Source organism: Cyberlindnera jadinii (genome assembly GCF_001661405.1).
Source record: "Cyberlindnera jadinii NRRL Y-1542 unplaced genomic scaffold CYBJAscaffold_2, whole genome shotgun sequence".
Lineage (NCBI taxonomy): Eukaryota > Fungi > Ascomycota > Saccharomycetes > Phaffomycetales > Wickerhamomycetaceae > Williopsis > Williopsis jadinii.
The window spans coordinates 399,656-421,551 of NW_017963653.1; the positions used below are offsets into that span (position 1 = coordinate 399,656).

Below are 21,896 nucleotides of genomic sequence, written 5' to 3' on the forward strand. Positions count from 1 at the left end.
CACACCGCAAACTGGGGGGACTACACTTGTACGCAAGCAGCAGGGCCAACAACTACGAGATGGATCCATTCACAGAGGTTTTACAAGATGCCGAACAACAACTGGCGAATCTTTCGCAGCTGCTCACACAAAACTCATTCACAGACGAGTCAAAGCACGACTTTGATAGTAAGCTCCTAGAACTACAGGAGACGATTGAGGATCTCAAGGAATCCATCGAGTCCAGTAAAGCGGACCCGGAGTTTTTCAAGATCACACCTGAGACGATCAAAGAGAGGGAGGATATCGTTGGCAACCTGTCATCGCAGTATGACAAGCTCTCGTCGCAATGGAACGAGCTTGGTGATTCTAAGAATTTGACTCCGTTCAAGAGGTTTGAAGGTGATACTGGAGGTGACGACGAGGCAGGCACTCCAAATTCAGATGGCGTGGACACCGATACGGCAAGGTTCAACGCAATGCAACAGCAGCAGATGCTACGAGAACAGGACGAACACTTAGACGGCGTCTATGCATCTATGCAGACGATACAGCACCAGGCCAGGGCCATGGGCACAGAGTTGGAAGAACAGGCTTTTATAATGGAGGATCTCGAGGGTGAACTGGACAGGATTGGTTCAAAAGTCGGGAGAGGGCTTAAAAGAGTGGACCACTTCATACGCTCAAACCAGGAAACAGCAAGCGACTGTTGCATAGGACTGTTAATCGTTGCCTTGATCGTCTTATTGGTATTAGTCGTTGTTGTATAGCGCACATAAAGTCTATAACTATATCCTAGCGAATATGGGTAACGTTAGAAAACAAACGTATAAACCTGGTGATAAAGCTATTTCCCATTTAATCATCGAGTAGTACACTCGCATCAAAGTATAAAGATGGATCCAGTGCACTGACGTCTGCACTGCTGATCTCCCCCTCTAATAAGAGTTCTGCCATGATCATTCCTGTTCCTGGAGCGTTGTTTATACCCCAGCATGAATGTCCACTTGCCAGGTATAATCCTTCAACGTTTGTCTCTCCGATGAGTGGACCAGAGCTTGAGGGAACATCCAACACAGGTAAATAGCAAGCCTGTCTCTTCAGGATGTGGCCCTTTGATAGGTTTGGACTCATCTTGCTGACGTAGTGGAACAACTGATCGCATTTTTCCTTTATCACCTCAACATCATCAGTTGTTTCCGGAAGATCGACCAGAGTATCACCTTCACCGCATACATAAACTTCATCTTTTCTGGCATAGATCTCAGGGGATACGTACTTATTCTTACCAACCTTTAGCTCTGTGAAGATCGCATATGGCGACACGGTACCGTTATGAGGTGCCACAGTGATTGAATGGGCTCTCAGACCAGATATCGGGCAGTCTGGAAGGATCTTTGACGTCCATGGACCCATGGACAGCACTATTTGATCACCGTAGATCTCAACGAAATCGTCAGTGTTCTGTACAGACTTTGTTGGTATATAGCGCAAACCTTCAGCGGCACCTGTTTCGTCAGAGAATAAGATCTCCTCAACTTTACCCAATATCAATTCAACCGCTTGGGACTCAATGGCCTTTTTAAGGATGAAATTAGTGAACTTGTAAGGGTGTACCTGTGCAGTTGAATCAGTTCCACCCAACTCTGACCAATCTTGGATAATATTGCCCTTTATCCAGTTCAAATCAACTGGCAGATGCGGATGCGAGTGTAGATCCTGGTGCTTTATTGAATTCTTTGTAACTGTACGTCTCTTTTGTAGAGGTTGACCATTGCCCAATGAATCTGTACTCGTTTCCGGTGTATCCTTACATCCTTTACCAACGTTTTCCGCAACTGCATCATCATCATCATCATAATCATCACCTTCTTCTTCATCATCATCCTCATCATCCTCATCGTCCTCATTCTCAAGCGCCCTTTGGATGTTACCTTCGAGCGACACTGTCGTCAATCTTCTGTAGCCCCATTCTTCTTCACCGTTATACTCATCGCTCAACTCCTGGTGCAGTTTGAAACTCAAGGGAACAATCTGCTGCGGGAAAGCCCACAGCGCCAGCAACCCACCAGCTTTACCGGAGGCACCACCGGCAACTCTCTTGCTCTCAATTATGGTTATGTGATGTGTTTCAGGGCTAAAGTCGGCGTGCTTTGTCAGATAGTACGCCGTACAGACACCGATGATACCAGCACCGACAATGATTATATGGGTCTTGCCCTTGGCTCTTCCCGATGGCGTCGAGTTGAAAGTCAGGAAGTCCATCTTATGGTGTGTGTGTGTGTGTGTGATCAACCAAGTGAGGCTATTACTAACGGAGTGAGTTATGTCTTCGTTACACTCCTCTCCAAAGACACAATTTGGAATCCTAAACAAGCAACCTTTGGATGTCTTCACAACGGAACAACGCGGTCAATTCAACAGAGAGCAGTGGTCCGTTTTAACGCTTTAACCTCCCTTGTTTCGGAATCAGCTACTGAGAGGTTTCCCACTGGTTGTTGTTAGAAATCGTACGGTTTACTCACAGAAAAAAAAGAGTCAACAGCTTGTGCAGTTTTGTGTGCTTGGGATTTCTCCAGTTTTGTAAAGTTTTTCTTTCCTTCCTGTTGCAGTTGGTGTGTTCGTGGCGTGCAATTCGCGGTGAGCCAAAGAAGAAAAACAAAAAAAGCTAATTTCTGAGTGTGAGAATAATTCGTAATAATAATTATCGGGATTATTTCTCGTTTAATCTCTCACGCAGAAAAATCGAACCACTTTTGCAGGGCTAAGCTGCCGTTACGGGAAGGGGGAAACAGAGCTGTGCCAGTGAGGAGGAGTTAGCGGAGGTGGGAAGGGGGAGAGGGCCCCGATAGTGGAATGTGGGCGTTGGTAGCAATGGTAGCAGAAACAGCGGTCGTAGCCGTCTGCCGGAGTCTAATGCTTTGGGTGTGTGTAAATGTTCATTCGACCACAGTGTGGGTTTGTATAAATTTGTGTTGATCGACGTTGTATATATAATTTTATATCTTTTATTATAAAACCCAATAAATATAATAATCTCACCACGTCATACACATTGAACACGCAACAACCACAGCCTGTTGAACACACTTTAGACGTTTGAGAAACAGCAAAGGTCAATCATTGAGCCTTAAATAGTAACAGTTGTCCTTTTCTTGGATTACTCCACCTTTTCGTCTGTGTTTTTTTCCGGTTTCTCTTTTCACCCCTGAGTTCCTCTCTACAAGTTGGTTGAATAGAGGCCATTCAGAGCAATTTGTTGTTGATTTTATTATACGGGTGTGTGTTTTTGTTTTGTTTTGGAAAAAACATCAACATATATTGTGACTGGAAAGAGGTATGAACGTTTACCATACCGCTGCTAAGGAGCACATTAAGCCCTGGGATCTCAACCTGTCCTTCCCAAAAAGGCTCAAGCAATCGCAAGAGATTTCCGCACTGTTACGCGAGCTCTCAACCACCGAGGAGTCCATTGACTATGCGTGGGTAGCAAAGGCCATCCTCAACAGGGCAACAAACACCTTGACAGAGGAGCTCTTCTCGAAAACTACTGATATCACCGATGACGGTGTTCTGGCCGGCGAGGACGATGGTGCTCCTGGTGACGACAGTGAGGTAATCGCTGGTGCTGATACAGATGAGCCAGCAGCGGAGGTTGGTGATGAAGAGACTACTGGCTCTGGTGACACTGACCATGGGAGTAGACCGAATAAACGTCAGAGAACAGAGAATGGGGCGGTCGTCAATCCAATGACAGGTGCACTGGACTTCCCAGGCTCCTTACCTTCGCGCTGGAAAGAGATCCAAAGGCTAAGTGTCACGGCCATCAACAATGAACAGGATTTGATTGACTACTTCCTCTTCAAACAGATTGCGATACAACAGGTGAGACAAGCGGCCATTGATACGTGTGCTTTGTTTTCTTCTTTCAGGCTTGTTGCCAACGTGTCCTCTCTAATGGCATTAAAGGAATTGCTGTTGAACAATTACGCACTGTTGAAATGGATCCCAATATCATGGATCACACTATCGATCAACAACAGTGGCTGTTTGGCGAACCTCGTGGATTCAGGCTCGCTTGTGGATTTCATCTTTGAATCTGACACATCTATAACGTCGTTGATTGGCTGGTTGACCAAGTTGCAAACAAAGCAACCGCAGTCGTTCTTTATAGAGAATTCAGATGAGGTTGAGTCGCTGTTAGGATTGACTTCGACCAGCCATACAGCTGATTCTAAGAAACAAAGTAATAGAATAGCAAGGGGAAAGATCTCAGATGACATCTATGTGTCTGAAGCTCCACATCAACAGGTGATTGCAGCAGCCGATATCAAACAACTAATTGGCCATAGAAAGAAGAAGAAAGGGTACGTCATTGAAGTTGAGCTCATCTCCAATGGATCGTTCGAGTGGGTAAGGGCAAGTGAACTCAAAAGAGTGGCACCTGACCTTTTACATAAATATGCTTCAGAGTGTGGGTTGACTAAGTACCAATAGCAGCGTATTCCAAGTACAAATAAAACATGTTAAACAAATAAGAAAGTAAAACAATAAAACAAACTATCTCATACCTATATTAACGGGATCAATGATTGATTAAAAGTGCATCAAGGTTATTCTCTTTGAACATTGCACCATCATCAGCGAGTGTGTCTAGGTTTAAAGGCCCAATGACGAAACCACATGGCTCTTCAGCAGTTTCGATGACAAACTCCAGCTTATCATTATCAGTTACACCAGCTGAAGCCCTTAGGCTTTGGGACAATGAACACAGCTGATCTTCATCGATTTCGTCATCACCAACAACGGTCACTTTGCGAATCTGTCCAGAGTTGACCAGCAGCTTAGCAAGATAGACAATAAGAACGTTCTTGGTGTCGAAGATATCAACACCCCTGTGTAAAACGATGCTCAAAGATGTAATTTTCTCAGAGTTACTTCTTAATAACAACCCGAAATGTGGTACAATTATTCTCTCTTTCAGTTCTGATATTAGCTTCGAATCAACCTGGTCTGAGTGGATGGCGTAGATTAGGAAATCATCAGCGTTGTCGCTTGTTTCCAAATAAGTAATGGTCTTGTATTGGAGAACGTAATACACCAGATCACCAACGTAGGGAACCGAGTTGTATTCAAATAGCTTCTTCAATATTTGTAACACCGATGCATTTCGGGTGTCTTCTGGAATATGAGAGGCATCAATCAGATCAGCAGTTCTCTCAGTCAGTTCCTTTAGAAAGATAACGTTCAGCATTGGTAATTCATTACCAGATGAATACAACAACTCCGTGAAGTTTAACAGAGCCAATATCTCTTCACTATCTTCAACGTTGTATATGATCTTGTTGAATTTGAAGTCCTTGTGAAGCATTGTAGAATCAGAAGCCCTTGACGTGGTGCGTTCCAGCTCGTGTCCTTCCCAGTCAATATCACCTTTCAAATACTTTTGCACCTTCTCCCTATAGCTCACTGGGTACGAGAGAAGAGTCAATGGTGTGGTTAAGAATGTACATACAAGTGTCATCAGCACAAACATCGAGAAGAGCTTTCTGCTGATGATGCCGGCATTTAAACCAACGTTCAGGACAACAATTTCAACAATCCCCTTACAGGACATCAAGACACCCACAGTCAGAGATTCTCTCCAGTAGTAACCACAGGCTTTTGCACCGATGAAGCCACCGATGATCTTTGTAGACATGGATACAACAATGATGGCTACAACGTAACCCCAGTCAATCCCCCTATTCAGCTCATCAAAGTCAACGTTAAATCCAGCAATGGCAAAATATATCGGAATGAATATGATCTGAACTATATCCTCGATCTTATGTGTCAAGTCCACTACAAACCCATGCTCTCTAGGAACGATGAGCCCCACCATGAAGGCTCCAAAGATGGAGTGGACGCCAATGATGTCTGTGAAAAAGGACGAGACAAACATCATGAGAATAATCATGAGCATTCCTGCTCTTGAGAGCACACCTGATTTCAGGTCCCTTCTGAGGATGAACTTGACCAGTACCCATCTTACAGGGAATATCACAAAGAGTGCCCACCCGATGGTTACGAGCAAGATGTACAGTGTATCGATACCAGAACCTGCGTTTGCCAGTGTCACTGACAAGGCCAATAGCATCCAGCCCACAACATCATTCGTGATACCTGAGGCTAAGACAATAGTACCAACACGCTCTTTCAACAGTCTCAGCTCTGTAAGGATTCTAGCCAGCACAGGGAAGGCGGTGATACACATCGCAACAGCGATGAACACCATAAAGGTTGTGAACTTCAAGCCCTCACTGTGGTCCTGCGAGTACTCGTTGAATAGGCCATACGCGATGAGACAGCCGAAGCCAAAGGGAACCGCCATGTTCGTCAGCCCAACAGTCAGCGCTATGTATATGTTCTTCTTTAAGAATTTGACATCAACCTCCAACCCCACGAGGAACAGGAAGAAGATGATGCCGATATTTCCCACAAGAGTCAACATCGGTACAGACTCATCTGGGAAGCACGTCGACGTGAAGTTAGGAATCCTTCCGAGCGCAGTGGGGCCCAGTAGTATACCGGCTATAACCTCTGCGATGACTCTAGGCTGTCTCATGTATCCCAGTGGTATATGGATGATCTGACACAGTGCGATGATGAACACAGCCTGGAACAAGAACAGTGTGATGGGCGTATCTGGATCATATTCCAGGGGGTCTCTTCCTCCAATGATGCCACTGTGACTGTTGCTACTTGATTCCGACATTCCGAGTCACTCTGCCATCAAGCGGATGTCTAGTTGTGTCTGCTTGTGCGTGTTCTCGGTGAGTGTGTGTGGTGAGAAGGATAACTCCAATTAGTTGCGATGAGCGTGTGTGGTGTGGGCAGCCAAAAAAGACACAGGCGAGCAAATTACATCAACGCTAAGAAATGACCAGAGAGCTTAAGATAATACTGCTTATGTGTATGTACAATTGAACATGGACTAGAACTTCTCCTCCACTTGATCGTCGTAGTTGTTACGCAACAGTTCTAGTCCCCAACTGCCAATGACGTTCAGAACGCCGACACGCCAGCCCCTAAAGATTCCTTCCAATCCGCTATTCTCCCCTTTTGAGTAAAAGATGTCCCAGAGCGTCGTGAAAATGCCTGAGTAGCCACCGAACTTGACGATCAGCTGTCCTTGGTTATCGATCTTGAGCTTGTTTGAAGAGCCACGGGCTCTTTTCATCATATATGAGATCTGAGCCCTACGCAATAGCGTCTCCACTGGCAGTTTGATTGTGAGGAAGATCACGGAAGCCAGCAGGCTCAGGGATCCGTACAAGGATGGGGACACTGTAGAATCAACACCGAGTTTAACGGTTAGGAGATATGGCGTGAGTTTCTTGTTGAGCGTCGAAGCCAAGGAGTTGAGTGCAGTAGGCACCACAAGCGATAAGGGACAAGTGCTAAACTTCAGGTGTTTGATGCTATTTCTCAGCGATCTCTCGTTGCCTTCGATCTTGGTGATGACGAGTCTTGTGCGGATGAGATCCAGTGGGGCCAGTATCAGTGCTGTTAAGACACTGGCACCTAATGAAAGCATCAGGGTTGTCGTTGGCCGTGGAGAATGCGCCACCTCGACAAAGAAAGGGTCTGGAATGGATAAGAAAATCGATACAAACCCGGTGATCCAAGCCTCTAGAGTGGCATTTAATGTGTTGTAGACGAAAGTGGTGTTTGTAGCCCTCCAAAGACCCCTAACCCCTTCCTGAGAGAGCAAGGAGCTCATCACATCCATAGTGTTCAAAGTCATTGGAGTCAAGTGCTTTGGTCCTTTATGAGGAGTCTGTGGTACAGATGGCGAGGACACACTCTTCTGGACGTTTCTTCTCACAACACGGGTTCTCTTACGCTCCTCATCCCGTGGAACAAAATAGTCAATGTCTTCCTCGTCAGGGTCATCGTCACCCCCATCGGCGATATCTTCATCCTCCTCCATAAAACTATCCGTATCACGCGGTTTCCCGGAATGGAACTGCTTCAGCGAGCTGGTATGGCCATCAATAGTGGAGATATCACCAACTTGTAAGATTAGCCTTGAAACCTCAAAAGGTTGTGCAACGACGATTTTGGCATAGTTCCGCAGCAACGATTGTGTCAGCGATTTCACCAGTTCAACAACGTTCGAGTAGTCAAAGTATTCCGTGAATTCCAGGTCAGAGTAGCTCTTCTGGATGTTGTCGTAGTTCACAACAGGGCCTCTGCCCGAGCCATAGCCCGCTCCGTGGGCCTGTGCCTTGAACATCGACACCGTCGATGGCGTGCTGTTACGTGTAGCCGATGAGAGCTTAGACGCTATTGTCCGGCCGTGCTCATCAATGACACCGACACCAGGACGATACACTGCCGAGTAGCCACCATGGAAGGTATCAGCATCGTAGTAAGGACGCAGGTTACCGGAATCAGGCATATCGATCAATACTGTGCTTCCCAAGATTGCTTACGCTCAGCAAGGACAAATCCGGAGAATAAACAAACCACACCATTTTAGGCCTATGTGCCTTGTATTTTTTGCTTTTGCTACTCATCCTCCTACGAATGGTACACGCACCCGCTGGAGCAGGATTGCATACCGGAGCAGCGATCTAAACTGGTTCACTCAAGCGATGGCTAGCACCGCCGCTGACTAATGTTTCCAGTAGGATCACCTATTTATATAAGCGGATCATCGCCACGGATCATCTTAATCATCAGTATAAACATTTGAGCTCATATAATCCGCGTATTGGTACACAATGACGGATTCCATTGAGTGGACACGCCTAGGCAGCTCTGGGCTAAAGATCTCCAAGGCAGTCATTGGGTTTATGTCGTATGGGTCTAAGCGGTGGGCTGATTGGGTCGAAGAGGACGAAGAGCAGATCTTTGGGCTCCTGAAGAAGGCTTATGACGTTGGTCTCAGAACTTATGACACTGCGGATGTTTACTCAAATGGTGAGTCGGAGAGGATCCTGGGGAGATTCCTGCGCAAGTTTGAGATTCCAAGGGACAAAGTTGTCATCATGAGCAAAGTGTTCTTTGCAGTCGATGAACAATTGCCTTTGAAGCACGGGAACCTGGCAACAGACGACTACACCGTAGAGCTGATCAATTCACAGGGGCTATCACGCAAGCATATTCTGGACGCAGCGGAAGCTTCTGTGAAGAGACTGGGCACGTACATCGACCTCTACCAGATCCACAGATATGACAACGAGGTGCCACCTGAGGAGACGATGCGGGCGTTGAACGACGTTGTGTCCCAGGGACTCGCACGCTACATCGGCGCATCGTCCATGAGGGCCACGGAGTTCGCGCAGTTACAGTTCATAGCTGAGAAGAACCATTGGCACAAGTTCATCTCGATGCAAGATTACTACAATTTGATCTACAGGGAGGAGGAACGTGAGATGCACCATTTTTGTGCGAAGACCGGGGTTGGGGTGTTGGCATGGTCGCCGAATGCGCGTGGGATACTCACCAGACCAGTTGATAACGCCACCAAGAGGATCAAGTCCGACCCGACGTTCGTTGGACTTGGACTGGACAAGCTTACCGCTGTTGATAAGGCCATAGTTTCCAGGGTGCAGAAGCTGGCCACGGATAGAGGTGTCAGCATGGCCATTGTCTCTACCGCGTGGGTAATGTCAAAGGGACATACGCCAATCGTCGGGCTTAACTCCACTGAGCGTGTTCTGGAGGTTGTTAGGGCAAGCCAGCTGTCCCTGGACCAGGAGGAGATTGCATTTCTGGAAGAGCTCTATGAACCTAAAAGAGTTGTTGGGTTTAAATAGTCCTCCACCAAACATGCAATTGTGACTAGTGTGTTTGTCCGGTGACCGTTTGACAGCGCTTGTTCATGTCCAGTGTTAGTTTCTTTTTTTGGAGCCTCTTGCCAAATTTGTCCTCTGATTATCTCTTTTGATTAACTTCTAAGGCGGTGTAAACGTTGAACGTAATGGTCAGTCAGGCTTTTTTGATGCAGCATTGCCCGGGAAAAGCACACTTAACGTGTAGTTACGCAAGCGTAAAGTTCGCTGGGCTGACCGCATTTTTCTTTTCAAGCGGTTTGGTCGATGACGTTTCGTGAGGGTGAGACAAAAAAAGAAGAACCAGCTCCTCTCCTTTTAAAAAAGCAGACAAACCTTACCCACCACGTCCCCCAAAACTTTATAGGCAAAACAATAAAAAAACAGAGAATCCTTTTTTAAGTAAAGGACAAAATTTTTATCTTTATTAATCTCACAGACCACCTTTCGGATTAATCCAAACTAAAGTGCAACTCAATTCTCTGACCACACTGTGCAACTACAATCCGTGGCCACAGCGTTTTATTTCAAACAACACCTCTCCCATCACATACACGAAACGAGGGAAGACACCAGCTCAAGACTAAGCCAGGAAGACAAACATGTCACGTAATGGAACGATGTCCTCGAGCATCTCCCAACAACAACAGCAAAACTTGCTACAGTTGCATAGCCTGGAGCAGAGTTACAACACATATCAACAGTCGAGATCTATCACCTCAGATAAAAGGATGATTTCGGATGTCTTGCAGCAACCATCACAACAACAGGCACCACTGCAACAACAACAACAACAACAACAACAACAACAACAACAGTTCCCGCCGGGCCAGCAAATACAGCAAATACAGCATCTACCACCAGCACAGCAACAGCAACAGCTGAAGGTCCCACACTCTCGTACAGCCAGTGTACAAGGGCGTAGACACATGGACCCAAGAAGCCCTTTTAGCGTCGCAGTGCCTACCAATGCCAACCCAACAGAAATTTTGGCGGCTCGATTCTCAGCATGGAGAAGCATCCTCTCTGGCTTGTTGCAATACTTGAACGAAGTTGTGAGCATCCAGGATGAAATCGTTCGCCAACAACTCCGTCTGAGAAACGCTGCCAATTTTGGTATATCAAGCAGCGATGACAACTCTGGCAGTGGAAATGGCGGCAATAACAGCGGGGGTAAACAACGTCATATTGTCGGTTCATTCCACGATAACGTCCCAAATAGTCAGTTCTTTGTTCCAGTGGGAAATGGTTCTGTTCAGGACTTGCCAAAGACCTTGACTGATTTTCACACTGCGTCCGCATCGTTGGCGCAGAGAGCCTCCAAGGAATTGAATACTGTTGTAATTCCAAGATTGGAAGATTTGAGAAGAGAACTCTTGGTGAAGATCAAAGAAATCAAAGGATTGAGCTCTGATTTCAAGAATAATGTTGCGAAGGAACTGGCGCAGACAAAGATAGACATGCAACAGTACTTAAAGTCTCTAGAAGATGCTAAATTCAACCCACAGACAATGCATGAGAGACAGGACCCTTACTTGACGAAGATCATCCTGGATAAGCAGATCAAGAGACAAATAGTGGAGGAGAACTACTTGCAAGAAGCGTTCCTCAACTTGCAAAGTTCTGGTAAGGAGTTGGAGAAAGTTGTTGTTGGTGAGATCCAAAATGCATTGACAGTCTTTGCAAGATTATTGGGGGAGCAAGCTCAAAATGTCTTTGATAAGTTAATCACCAACTTGGATTATGGATTCTTGACGAAGCCACCAACCTTTGAATGGGATCAATTCATTGCCAATGATAAGAACTTTATCGATGAGAATTTGCCGAAGAGAGATTACAAGTCCATTGTCTACGAGAAGGACAATGATCCATTCAGTTTCGAAGTTCGCTCCTCTTTCCTAGAGAGAAGATCGAAATTCTTGAAGTCATACTCAAAGGCCTATTATGTCTTGACACCAACGTTCTTGCACGAGTTCAAAAGTGCGGATCGTAAGAGAGACTTGATACCGGTGACTTCCTTGAGACTCGATGACATTGAGCTTGAAGACCACGCAAAGATGGACTCCAAACAGTACAAGTTTGTTTTGAAAAAAGTTGGTAAGCTGTCTTCGCACAAGTTCTTCTTCCGTGCTGAAAGTTATGAAGCCATGCTTTCATGGTATAACGATATCAAGAACTTGAAATCCATCAGCAATCCATCTAGCAGAAGCGCATATGCTGCAAAGCACCGCAGTGCAAAGGACTTATCCAGAGTCTCATCAATGACTTCCAGATCTCAAATCAGAAATAGCATTTCGCATGATTCTTCAGCACGTGAAGTTGACACCATTCTTACAGTTCCAAACAACAATCTATCCTTACCAACTCAGACTTCTTCGACATTACCCCCATCCATGGTAAATGACGCTGTTTACGTCAAGCAGGTCACACTTGAACATGCGTCCCCTGCTCAAGCACAAAGACAGGCGTTTGCTCCAAATCAACAAGCATCTCAGCCACCTTACCCGGTACAGCAACCGTTTTTCGATCAGCAGTACACAAATGGCTCACTGAACGCACATAACTCGACTGAACAGGTGTATTCTCAAAAGGCTCCTCACGTTTTTGTAGAGCCTGCATCACCTGCTTTACGTCCAGAGGATTCTAACGGAGATACAGTGGATTCATATGCTACTGAACACCGCAGAAGTTCTCAGTTTGAACCAGAAACTTCGGGATTCTCTGATGAAGGTAAGAGTGCCAAAAAGGAGACACATAAGGATGACCTTTATGAAGGTGCTGCCTCAACACCTCAGAAGTTCTAACCACTTGACTTTGGTCTCTTTTCAGCCTTCTAAGAGAGAACACCTTTGTGATCTATCATGTTTATTGCCAAATGTCTTACCATGTCGAGAATATTCCATTGAACAGCACATTTGATTTTATTTCACAGGTATGGTACGATCACTTTGCTTCTACATTCTTTGTATTATCATTACAGAGTATAAACTGTTTTACTATCCTTAAAAGGCTTCGATTGACAACCAGCTTCAACATTCTTTTTTTTTCTAACCTATTAATTGTATCATTGAATCACATCGCAATATGTAGCTGATAGTACATGTTCAAGTAGACCCTTATTCAGACACTTTTGAAGAGTGTGACTCCCAGAATGACAACGAACATACTCAGCAGAATGAGAAGGGCTCTTGGGAATGCTGAACCAGTAACTTGCATCATATCGATTCTTTCAAGCACAGAATCCCATCCTTGGTCAAATTTGACATCGGAGAACTTGTTCAGCACGCTTTGTTTACCTCTTTTCGTCATCGAGAGTTTTTCCTCATCAGTCAATGTTGAAGCTGCTTGAAATGCTTCATGCAATCTTGGGAATTTCATATCTGTTGGTTTAGCATCAGGATCAGTTTCACTCTTAAAGAAGAACCCCGTCCGTGTTGTTTCATCGCTCACATCTGACTGTGAGTGTGATTCTGAGTCCCATGGGACAACAATATCAAGGAAGGGGCCTGCACTTGCGTGTACGATTGGCACAAGGCCACTTGCCACGTATTCAACCACTGCGATGCCGAAATGTTCGTTCCACATTGCGTTTAACCCAAATGTCACCTTTCTGAGATACTCTTGAACAACTTGATACTTTGCATCGAGGATAAATTCAACATGTGTATCTGGGACCTTCAATTCAGCTGCCAAAAGCTTGAGTGATTGGACGTAGTCTTCATCGCTTTTACCTCTGATAGATCCCATGAGGATAAGTTTAGGTGCACTCTTTAGATCAGTCGAACGCAAGAACTTGGCATATTCTCTTATAATGAGTTGATGACGCTTTTCAGGACGGAACTGTGCAAGACATATGATCGAGTTCTCCCTGTTCCATGTTGTCAGTTTGAGGTCTTCTTGCGATATGAACTTTTCAGTAGAGCATGGAGGGTATAGGATGCTCACAGAGGGCTTGAAACTCCATATACGTTGAATATGATTTCTCGTCCACGTAGAGTTTGCAAGTGCAATATCGACAAATCTTCCAGAAGTGTGGTATACGGCCATGAATGTAGACCAGTAGATGTATTTCAGCAGTTGTTTAATACCCCCCAGAGATGATAGAGCAGGGTGCAACTTACCCAACATGTCCTCAGAAATCACTGGAAAATGGACATAGACAATCAGGGGTATTCCCAGCCATAGCTTGACCAGGAAATATGTGAAAGGGTAACCCATGGTATCTATCCAATAGTCTGGTTTGTACCTGTAGATGGCCTCAGCACATAGGACTACTGATCCCAGGGCCTGGCCTAACAACGTCAATACCGGCCATTGATTCGGATCCACGGCCCACCGTGTTGAGAGTCTTACGAACTGAACACGTTGCTTATCCAAATGTATGTCAAATCTCTTCTCAACGTTCTTGAAGATCTCATCATCGGAATCGACATCACCGGTGTATACGACAATTCGATTTGTGCTCTTCTTATTCAGAGTGTCATTGGCTGCTTGCCACAGTACACGTTCACCACCACCACCAGCATTGCAGTATGGGTGAAAGAACCCGTACACCTTAGAATCGGAAACCATTGGTTGAGTTTATCTGGGTTCCTCCTCGTTATCTAAGCAGGTGGAAAGAGCAGTCGTGTTGTTTGTTATGAGTCTCGGAGCCCAAGTACATTTTCCCCCACTGCGCTCGGTGGAGGTAGGAAGTGGAGGGCATTGCCAAACTACACAGACCACGACGAAAGAAACATAATTGGTGGAAAAACATGTATAAAGGTCATATATTCGAAGAGAGTCATGGAGCATGTTTGTCTTCAGCACTATCTGGCATCAACATCTCTATTACAAGCATCTGTAATGGGCCATAGTCCTTCTCAGCAATGAGGTTGAACTCATCTGCAAATAAGAGGAAGTGCTTGAAACTGGTGTTCAACAGGGTATTCAGTCCAAGGTCGATGATCTCGTTGAAATGATGACAGTAGATGTGGGCGTAGATACGGAACAATCTCTTCATGAGCGTCTTTACAAGTGCCTGGAACTGTGGAGGGAAAGGCTGGTTTGTCTTGGAAGGGAATATGTTATCATCGTCGAACAACGATTGAATCCACGTCATTAGACAGTCAACGTACCTTGGTGCACTGACCGATATCGGCTTTGAGAGATTGGAGTCCTGCCATAGATATTCGTATTCGGTAGTGGCAATCATACGAGGACACGTTGAAGGAGAACAGAACTCTGTGATCGTGCCGTAGAGCATGTTGATCTGGTTGTAAAAATCCACAACGTGCACTGCCAGCCACTCGTTCAAGTTCTCATCCCTTGGGAGCTTCACTGCCTGTGCAAGAGCGGTACCAGATCCCAAAGTGGACTCAACAATGTGCTTGATGTCCTCATGCGTAGAGATCGCATTGTAGTTATGGTCCACGTTGGCCCACGAGCCAGTGGATGTCTGCTCAGAGTACTGGTCTACCTGACGACCACCGAGCCTGCCCACATCATTCGCGTCACTGCTGTGAGCGGACTTCTTGAACCCACGGGTCGACTTGATGGTATGTCCATTGTTAAGATGCCTATAGCGTTGTTCAGGTTAGTACTCAACATGGATGGCTCTAAGGGAGAAACAAACAGGGGGAAACAGGGCCTCACGACTCACAAGCTTTGAAAGAACGACATGACGACAGAGGATGAACTACAGTGCTCCGGTGTGACTGAGAGATGACGAGCCTTCGATCCTATTGCTGTTGTTGTTGTGTTTTCGGGGTTGATTGAAATGAGCTCGTTGAAGTCTCAAAAGTTGGTTGTGTTTGTGTTTACCAATTTCCGCTTTGGGACTTTGACACAATTTACATATTTCAGAGTGCAAAAGTTGCGCAAACCATTTGCAGAAGTTGCGCAAAACAACTTTGGCGTAAAACGCTCCAGTTTACGCCTTTATGACGTCAATTGTGATGAAATCAACCATATAGCTGGCCATCAGTGTAGTAGAGAAGTAGTGAATAACTGACAAACTACCAGAGTACATGGTGCATACTGTCCTGTGCGTTGTAGTGGAGTCTCATACTCCGTCGATGGTGAACAATCATCCACCAAGCACTCACGTGAAATTAGGACCTGTGGCTTGCGATTGATTGACTGTTTGTTGAACTCCACACAAATATACCAGCGTCTTCTTCTCTTCCTATAACGTTGCCATACTTGGTATACGATCGAACAGTTAACATATTCTGACAACCAAGATGGCTGAGACTCACGTGGATTCGAGCTGGTCTCGGAAGGCTAAAGACATCACTGCTGGGTTTGCAGGTGGCGCGGTTCAAGTACTCATTGGCCAACCTTTTGATCTAGTGAAGGTGAGATTGCAGACTGGTCAGTATTCCTCACCAATCGAGGCTGTGGTATCTACATTGAAGAATGAAGGGTTCTCAGCGTTCTATAAGGGGACCTTACCACCGCTGATTGGCGTCGGAGCATGCGTTTCAGTTCAATTCTACGCATTTCATGAGGCCAGAAGACAACTGTTGCAGCGGTTCTCCACACCAGGCCAGAAAGAACTTACTTTGAAGCAGTTCTATCTAGCTGGTGCATTTGCAGGGATTTTAAACACACCAATCACTGCTCCTGTTGAACAACTAAGAATCCTAATGCAAACCCAGCCTTCTGGCGAGAGAAGGCTCTACAATGGACCAAGAGATGCTTTACAAAAGATATACTACAGAGAGGGAATAAACGGTGTGTTTAGAGGCTTTAGCGTTACACTTTTGAGAGAAGCACAAGCTTATGGAGTGTGGTTTCTAACCTATGAGTTCCTCGTCCAACGAGCACTGCATAGTTCAGGAATTGAACGGAAGGACCTCTCAACGCCAGAGCTCTTACTCTATGGTGCTCTTGCAGGCGATGCCCTATGGCTAGCATCCTACCCACTGGATGTGATCAAGAGCAAATTACAAAGCGATGGATTCGGTTCAAAAGCTCAATTCAGGAATGCACGAGATGTGGCCCAGGTGGTTTGGAAGGACAGTGGATTTAAAGGCTTCTGGAGAGGTATAACACCAGCACTCATCAGAGCAATTCCATGTAGTGCAGGCACGTTTGCCACAGTGGAACTGACGCTACGTCTCTTAGGTTAAGAGAGGGGCAAAACAAGCAGTTAGTATGTTTTTGTAATGTGTTTTCTAAAAATGTATGAACCTTTGACTTAGCGTTGAATCATCATATTCAGCGTCCTGTCTGATGTTTTCATTTTGGATCTTGCTTTTGATTCGCTTATGAACATCACCAACAAATTCAAGATACGATTCTGTTTTGTCAAGTGCCCGGTCTTCAACAAGTAGTTCCCTCACTTCGAATTCGTTACCATCAATACCTTGTCGACAAATGTGTACTGCTATAGTTTCTTGTTTAAGGACTTCTCTCCAGTAGTCAACAATGGAACGAACCTTGAGTGAAATATCAGTATCAAGCTCAGGTAATATTGTCAGAAGGGGATCCACCAAGTCAAGTGAACCAACGCCAAATAGTGCATCAAGCAAGAGCGGATTTACAGCACTGTGTAACCAAAGAAGAAGCTTCACTCCGTTGAAGATTAAACATGCACCACCGTATTTCAAAGATTCAGAGGATGCACGAGAATTCTCAGGAAGTTTCAAGCTATCCGAATCCTCAAGGTCCAACGTCAGAAGATCAATGACGACAGGATATAATTTCCACATCAACTTTTCCAAAGGTAAAGAGTTCAACTGGAAGAAATCGTAGACACACAAGTTGTTACTGATTGATGATTTAAAGACACGGCTCTTCTGGAAAGAGTTGATGAAGGCACACAGCGTATTAAGCCCCTCGGGGAATACTAACTGAGTTGGTAACAAGTTTGAACTAGCAGCCAGTGCCCTATATTGGGAAAAGATATCAACGAGTTTAGTCTTCGTGGAATTCTTAATCTCAATTGGATTTTGCTTTGAAAAGTAGTGGAGGCAATTCTTCACAATGATATCAGTAACAGCATCCTGATCTGCAAAGGCAAACACAGTTCTAATATCCTCAGTGACAGCTGCACACATATTAACAACTCTGACACGACGTACACCGTCAACACCAGTGTACAATACGGCGGATTGGAAATGAGCGTCGTCCGCAGAGCTGAGTTTTCCATCATAGGAGAACAGAACTGAGAATTGCCAGTCAGAACTCAACACTGGAACCACAGGTTCACGAGAAAATGCCGTATCCACATTTCCATAGTAGTTCGACACTTGTAGCCCATCTGAGCAACGTACTTTCAATTGTCCTTGATAACCTTGCGTTCTCAATACAGACGACTTCAAGTCCTCAGTGAATTCAATCTCATCTCTTTCGGCGACAAAGTTTGGATACAACTTCAAGGTTCCAGAAGTACGAAGTGTAACGTTTGCAGAATTGATGAGATCAACAGAACCCGAACTGAACACGAACATATCAAGACCCACATAGGATGAAAGGCAAGAATCAGCAAGTTTTTGATAATAGTTATTAGCACATTTGAAGGTCTCACAGCTCAATGGTTTGTTTTCACCCCAAGCTAAGATGCCTTCTCCCCAGGTTGGCAACTTGGATAACGTGGCACAGATTTTACCTCCACCAACTTGGAATAGTGCTTCTTGGGCAAATTTCAAAGCAGATCCAAATGCAGCTTCTGGCATCTTGAACTCAACAAACATATCATCGATTCGATTCAGCGCATCATAAATGGACTGTCCTTGTGTATTGACGTCAACAAACAATCCATCGTAGAAGGGAACGAATATATCCTTCAGATCGGAAACAATGACAACCTGGCATCTTTCATCACTGAGGTCAAAGCAGTAAATCTTCTGATCATACGCGATGATTGAAACCTTTGCAGGATATGACAGCTCATTGATGATACTTCTGATTGCATCTGTTGTAGTTCTGACAACATCCTGTGAGGCTGTTACGTCAATCAAGAAGACGAAATGCATAGGACCTGGTTCTTCATTCTCGTCAACCCTGTAACTATTTGGCACCAAGAAATCAACAACGCCCTTACAAAGCTCAGGTCTCTGTAAATAATCTAGTCTTTTCCCACTGATATCAATAGGGACTTGATAATCGACAGGCACCGGGTTTGAGACCTTACAGATGTTACAGATGAACTGTTGTTCATGGGTAAACTTCATATGAGGATTCAAGTAAGTTCTGCAACGACGACATCTTAGGGGTCCACCAAGCGATAGCATGTCAACTTCTGGTATCGTCTCTTCATTGGCATCCACAGGTGCAAATGGACGAACCGTCATTCCCAACGGCAGCCTTGTGGAGTTGCGGAGGGATTCCGTCGTCGGAACATTGTACATAGTAAGCCTTGCAAACTTCGGTGTTGCAGTTCCTTGATCGATACAGTGGACCTGTGTCGTTGAAGGTGGAGGAAGAGCATTTTCGAACGACTTGAAAGAGACGTTTGAATATTCCTGTGCAGCCCGATACCGTTTCAAAGGCACAGACAGTATATCTCCTTCTTCACTAGGCAACACACCTTGTTGTGGAACAGGCTGCTGCTGTTGGAATTGAGCAGAATAGTTTGCTTGGCCGAGATTCATACTAGCACCACTCAGTGAGCTACCCATTGGGACGCTGACACCGCTGTTGAACCCGCCCACGTTGTTGTTATTACTGTTGTTGATACTCTGGCCGTGGCCCACATTACTGCCAGGCGTCAATTGGTGGTGTGCCCTAGCGGGCCGGCGCTTTCTGTTAGGCACAACGGGATCAACGTGTAGTTGATCCAAGCTTCCACTCAGCTGATTTGGATCCATCGGTTGCCTGTAGTCTTCTATCCCATAGCTGCTGTGATGATGGTAGCTTCGCACCAAAGCTGAAGTGTATCGAAAACCGTACTCGTCTGTGGCCCCTACCATCAAAGATATCCCACAATTTGGAATGTTCCGAAAATATGTATTTACACAAAAAAGCGAGATCCAAAACGCGCTCTCAGGCCTCATCACCGAAACAGTAAACAAAGCAACCACTTTAAAAGGCAGCGGTGTACAATAGTGGAGCTCCAAACAGAAAAGACGTGCTTGGAAGAATGGGTGTTCCGCAGCTCCTACCACAGCTCAAGGATATTCAAGAGGTTGTTAGTCTTGCGGAGTTTAAAGGACAGACGCTTGCCATTGATGCCTATGCCTGGTTACACAAGAGTGTTATGTCTTGTCCCGTTGAGCTAGGTAAAGGGCTCTATACGGACAAGTACGTCAATTACTTCCGCCGGAGGGTAATGATGCTCCGAGGGTTTGGAGTGGAGCCGTACTTCGTGTTTGACGGTGACAAGTTCTCGAGCAAAGCAGGTGTTGAGAATGAAAGAGAACGACTTCGAGAGGAGAACAAGGCATTGGCGTTACAATGCATGGAGAATGGAGACCATAAGACCGCGTGGAAGCACTTTGTGATGTGTGTGGACGTGACACCGCAAATGGCCAAGTCTGTTCTCGAAGTGCTCGATCAGGAGAAGGTTCAGTACGTTGTGGCTCCTTATGAGGCCGACGCACAGATGGTTTACCTCGAGAAGATTGGTGTTGTCAGTGGGATCTTGAGTGAGGACTCCGACCTACTAATCTTTGGTGCACAATGCCTTTTGACCAAGCTAACAGAGACTGGGTTCTGCACACGGATTTGTCGAAAGGATTTCAAGAATTGTAGGATTGCACCTGTGGGTCTGTTGTCAGATTCACAGCTTCGAATGGTTGCATGTCTAGCCGGTTGTGATTATACAGCAGGTATACCCAATGTTGGCATCGTCAAGGCCTTTAGACTTGTCAAGAGAATGGGGACGATGCAGAAGTGTCTAGCCAATTTACGGTTAGAAGGCAAAGTCTCAATTCCAACATCGTTCGAGGAGGAGTACGAGAGGGCCGACTTGTCGTTCCAATTCCAAAGAGTTTTCAATCCTATAACTGATGATATGACAACTTTGAACGATATCCCTGAATCCCTAAAGGACCATCGTCATCTTACGGAGTGCATTGGACCTCTGCTAGAGCTGGACGTACACAGAGGTATAGCGCGTGGTAAACTCGATCCGATAACTAAGGATACACTTTTAACGAGAGAATCAACGTTGATGAAGTTACAGACGGCACACAATGCCCAACGGGTATCCAGGACTCTGAATCCTCCGAGAACTCCAAAGCTACAGACAAAGATACGCACCATCGGCTCCTATTTCAAGCTCAGCCAACCTGTCGTGTCCCACTCGCACCGCAACACACCACAGAGGAGTCCATCATTGCCATCGTCAATCGTCAGCAAAAGGAGAAAGCTCTTCGATACCTCACCATCGGCCGGCCCTGCAGTCACTGCGTCTCCATCGCAAAGCAGGTTCTTTCAGCACAAGCGCAAACCTGAAGCAGTGGATCAACAAAATGACGCGAAGCCCCAAGCACAGCTATCGCATTCCAGCGATTTTGAGTTCACCGACCCGGATGACTGTGATGACAGCAGTGATCACGACAGCGAGCCCACAGAATCATCAGCTGAGACTGGAACCGCACCAATCCGGGCCCACCCTGTCGATCAATTTGATGCAAGTATGGGCCAGTGCACCGTTGATAGTACCGCATCAACAGCAGAAGCGGGAATGCCACTGGATGGAGGCATGCAGTGCGATAGAGCACAACCTGTTAAACGAGCTGGGAATGGGCTATACGACAAGTTCGGCTTCAGATTAGGCGATGGTAGACGTGGTGACACAGCACCAACGCGTCCCACCAATGACAGGCCGGGCAAAGCGACAACTGCTCGTCTACCGTTGAGGCCTAAGCACGATACAAACTCTATTGTTACTGGAACGAGACTCAAGCACCAGGGCAACGGGGCGATGAACGCTACGATGTGCCATACCAAGCCGGCAAAGCTGTCGTTGGACAGCTTTATGTACAGAGGGGGTTAGAACTCGTGCAATTGCTGAACGGTTGAGGCCATTGGCAGCTCAACAAGGTTTCTAGTTCCCGACTTACAATGACCACCCGCTGCATGGGCCCTTTGTATAGTTACTTTGTATAGTTTCTTCAAGCGTCTCGGCCAAGAAGCCACCTCCACGCTCCGTAGAGATGT

General features: G+C 45.8%; 12 protein-coding genes across 12 annotated transcripts; 6 read left to right on the forward strand and 6 right to left on the reverse strand.

Annotated features, from left to right (window-relative positions):
• Positions 1–59: 59 nt before the first annotated feature.
• Positions 60–749, forward strand: TLG1 (Tlg1p; the record flags this gene model as incomplete). Its single annotated transcript, XM_020216196.1, has 1 exon — positions 60–749. The coding sequence occupies one exon, from the start codon at positions 60–62 to the stop codon at positions 747–749; it is 690 nt and encodes a 229-aa protein (XP_020072318.1).
• An 88-nt stretch (positions 750–837) lies between these two features.
• Positions 838–2,244, reverse strand: TDA3 (Tda3p; the record flags this gene model as incomplete). Its single annotated transcript, XM_020212519.1, has 2 exons — positions 838–1,766; positions 1,848–2,244. 2 exons carry the CDS (start codon positions 2,242–2,244, stop codon positions 838–840), a joined length of 1,326 nt encoding a protein of 441 aa, XP_020072319.1.
• A 768-nt stretch (positions 2,245–3,012) lies between these two features.
• On the forward strand, positions 3,013–4,702 carry CYBJADRAFT_166038 (uncharacterized protein). Its single transcript, XM_020214328.1, has one exon. The coding sequence runs from the start codon at positions 3,319–3,321 to the stop codon at positions 4,474–4,476; it is 1,158 nt and encodes a 385-aa protein (XP_020072320.1). The 5' UTR covers positions 3,013–3,318; the 3' UTR covers positions 4,477–4,702.
• A 690-nt stretch (positions 4,703–5,392) lies between these two features.
• On the reverse strand, positions 5,393–6,736 carry KHA1 (Kha1p; the record flags this gene model as incomplete). The annotated part of the gene is made up of 1 exon (XM_020212508.1): positions 5,393–6,736. A coding segment is annotated over one exon (1,344 nt), but the record flags the coding sequence as incomplete, so codon positions are not given.
• Positions 6,563–8,502, reverse strand: UGO1 (mitofusin complex protein UGO1). The gene has a single exon (XM_020214329.1). The coding sequence runs from the start codon at positions 8,423–8,425 to the stop codon at positions 6,956–6,958; it is 1,470 nt and encodes a 489-aa protein (XP_020072322.1). The 5' UTR covers positions 8,426–8,502; the 3' UTR covers positions 6,563–6,955.
• Positions 8,503–8,750: 248 nt separating this feature from the next.
• CYBJADRAFT_124138 (aldo-keto reductase superfamily protein) lies at positions 8,751–9,788 on the forward strand (the record flags this gene model as incomplete). Its single annotated transcript, XM_020212525.1, has 1 exon — positions 8,751–9,788. The coding sequence occupies one exon, from the start codon at positions 8,751–8,753 to the stop codon at positions 9,786–9,788; it is 1,038 nt and encodes a 345-aa protein (XP_020072323.1).
• Positions 9,789–10,735: 947 nt separating this feature from the next.
• On the forward strand, positions 10,736–12,184 carry SLM1 (phosphatidylinositol 4,5-bisphosphate-binding protein; the record flags this gene model as incomplete). Its single annotated transcript, XM_020212051.1, has 1 exon — positions 10,736–12,184. A coding segment is annotated over one exon (1,449 nt), but the record flags the coding sequence as incomplete, so codon positions are not given.
• Positions 12,185–12,923: 739 nt separating this feature from the next.
• On the reverse strand, positions 12,924–14,375 carry ALG11 (alpha-1,2-mannosyltransferase ALG11; the record flags this gene model as incomplete). The annotated part of the gene is made up of 1 exon (XM_020217051.1): positions 12,924–14,375. The coding sequence occupies one exon, from the start codon at positions 14,373–14,375 to the stop codon at positions 12,924–12,926; it is 1,452 nt and encodes a 483-aa protein (XP_020072325.1).
• Positions 14,376–14,544: 169 nt separating this feature from the next.
• On the reverse strand, positions 14,545–15,549 carry MOB1 (Mob1p). Its single transcript, XM_020214330.1, has 2 exons — positions 15,445–15,549; positions 14,545–15,361 (listed from the first exon to the last, which is right to left on the reverse strand). Exons 1-2 carry the CDS (start codon positions 15,462–15,464, stop codon positions 14,587–14,589), a joined length of 795 nt encoding a protein of 264 aa, XP_020072326.1. The 5' UTR covers positions 15,465–15,549; the 3' UTR covers positions 14,545–14,586.
• Positions 15,550–15,767: 218 nt separating this feature from the next.
• On the forward strand, positions 15,768–16,937 carry CYBJADRAFT_166043 (carrier protein-like protein). Its single transcript, XM_020214331.1, has one exon. The coding sequence runs from the start codon at positions 16,028–16,030 to the stop codon at positions 16,916–16,918; it is 891 nt and encodes a 296-aa protein (XP_020072327.1). The 5' UTR covers positions 15,768–16,027; the 3' UTR covers positions 16,919–16,937.
• SFB3 (Sfb3p) lies at positions 16,588–19,613 on the reverse strand. The gene has a single exon (XM_020214332.1). The coding sequence runs from the start codon at positions 19,598–19,600 to the stop codon at positions 16,964–16,966; it is 2,637 nt and encodes an 878-aa protein (XP_020072328.1). The 5' UTR covers positions 19,601–19,613; the 3' UTR covers positions 16,588–16,963.
• A 187-nt stretch (positions 19,614–19,800) lies between these two features.
• CYBJADRAFT_166045 (exonuclease 1 family protein) lies at positions 19,801–21,880 on the forward strand. The gene has a single exon (XM_020214333.1). The coding sequence runs from the start codon at positions 19,873–19,875 to the stop codon at positions 21,730–21,732; it is 1,860 nt and encodes a 619-aa protein (XP_020072329.1). The 5' UTR covers positions 19,801–19,872; the 3' UTR covers positions 21,733–21,880.
• The last annotated feature ends 16 nt before the right edge of the window (positions 21,881–21,896 follow it).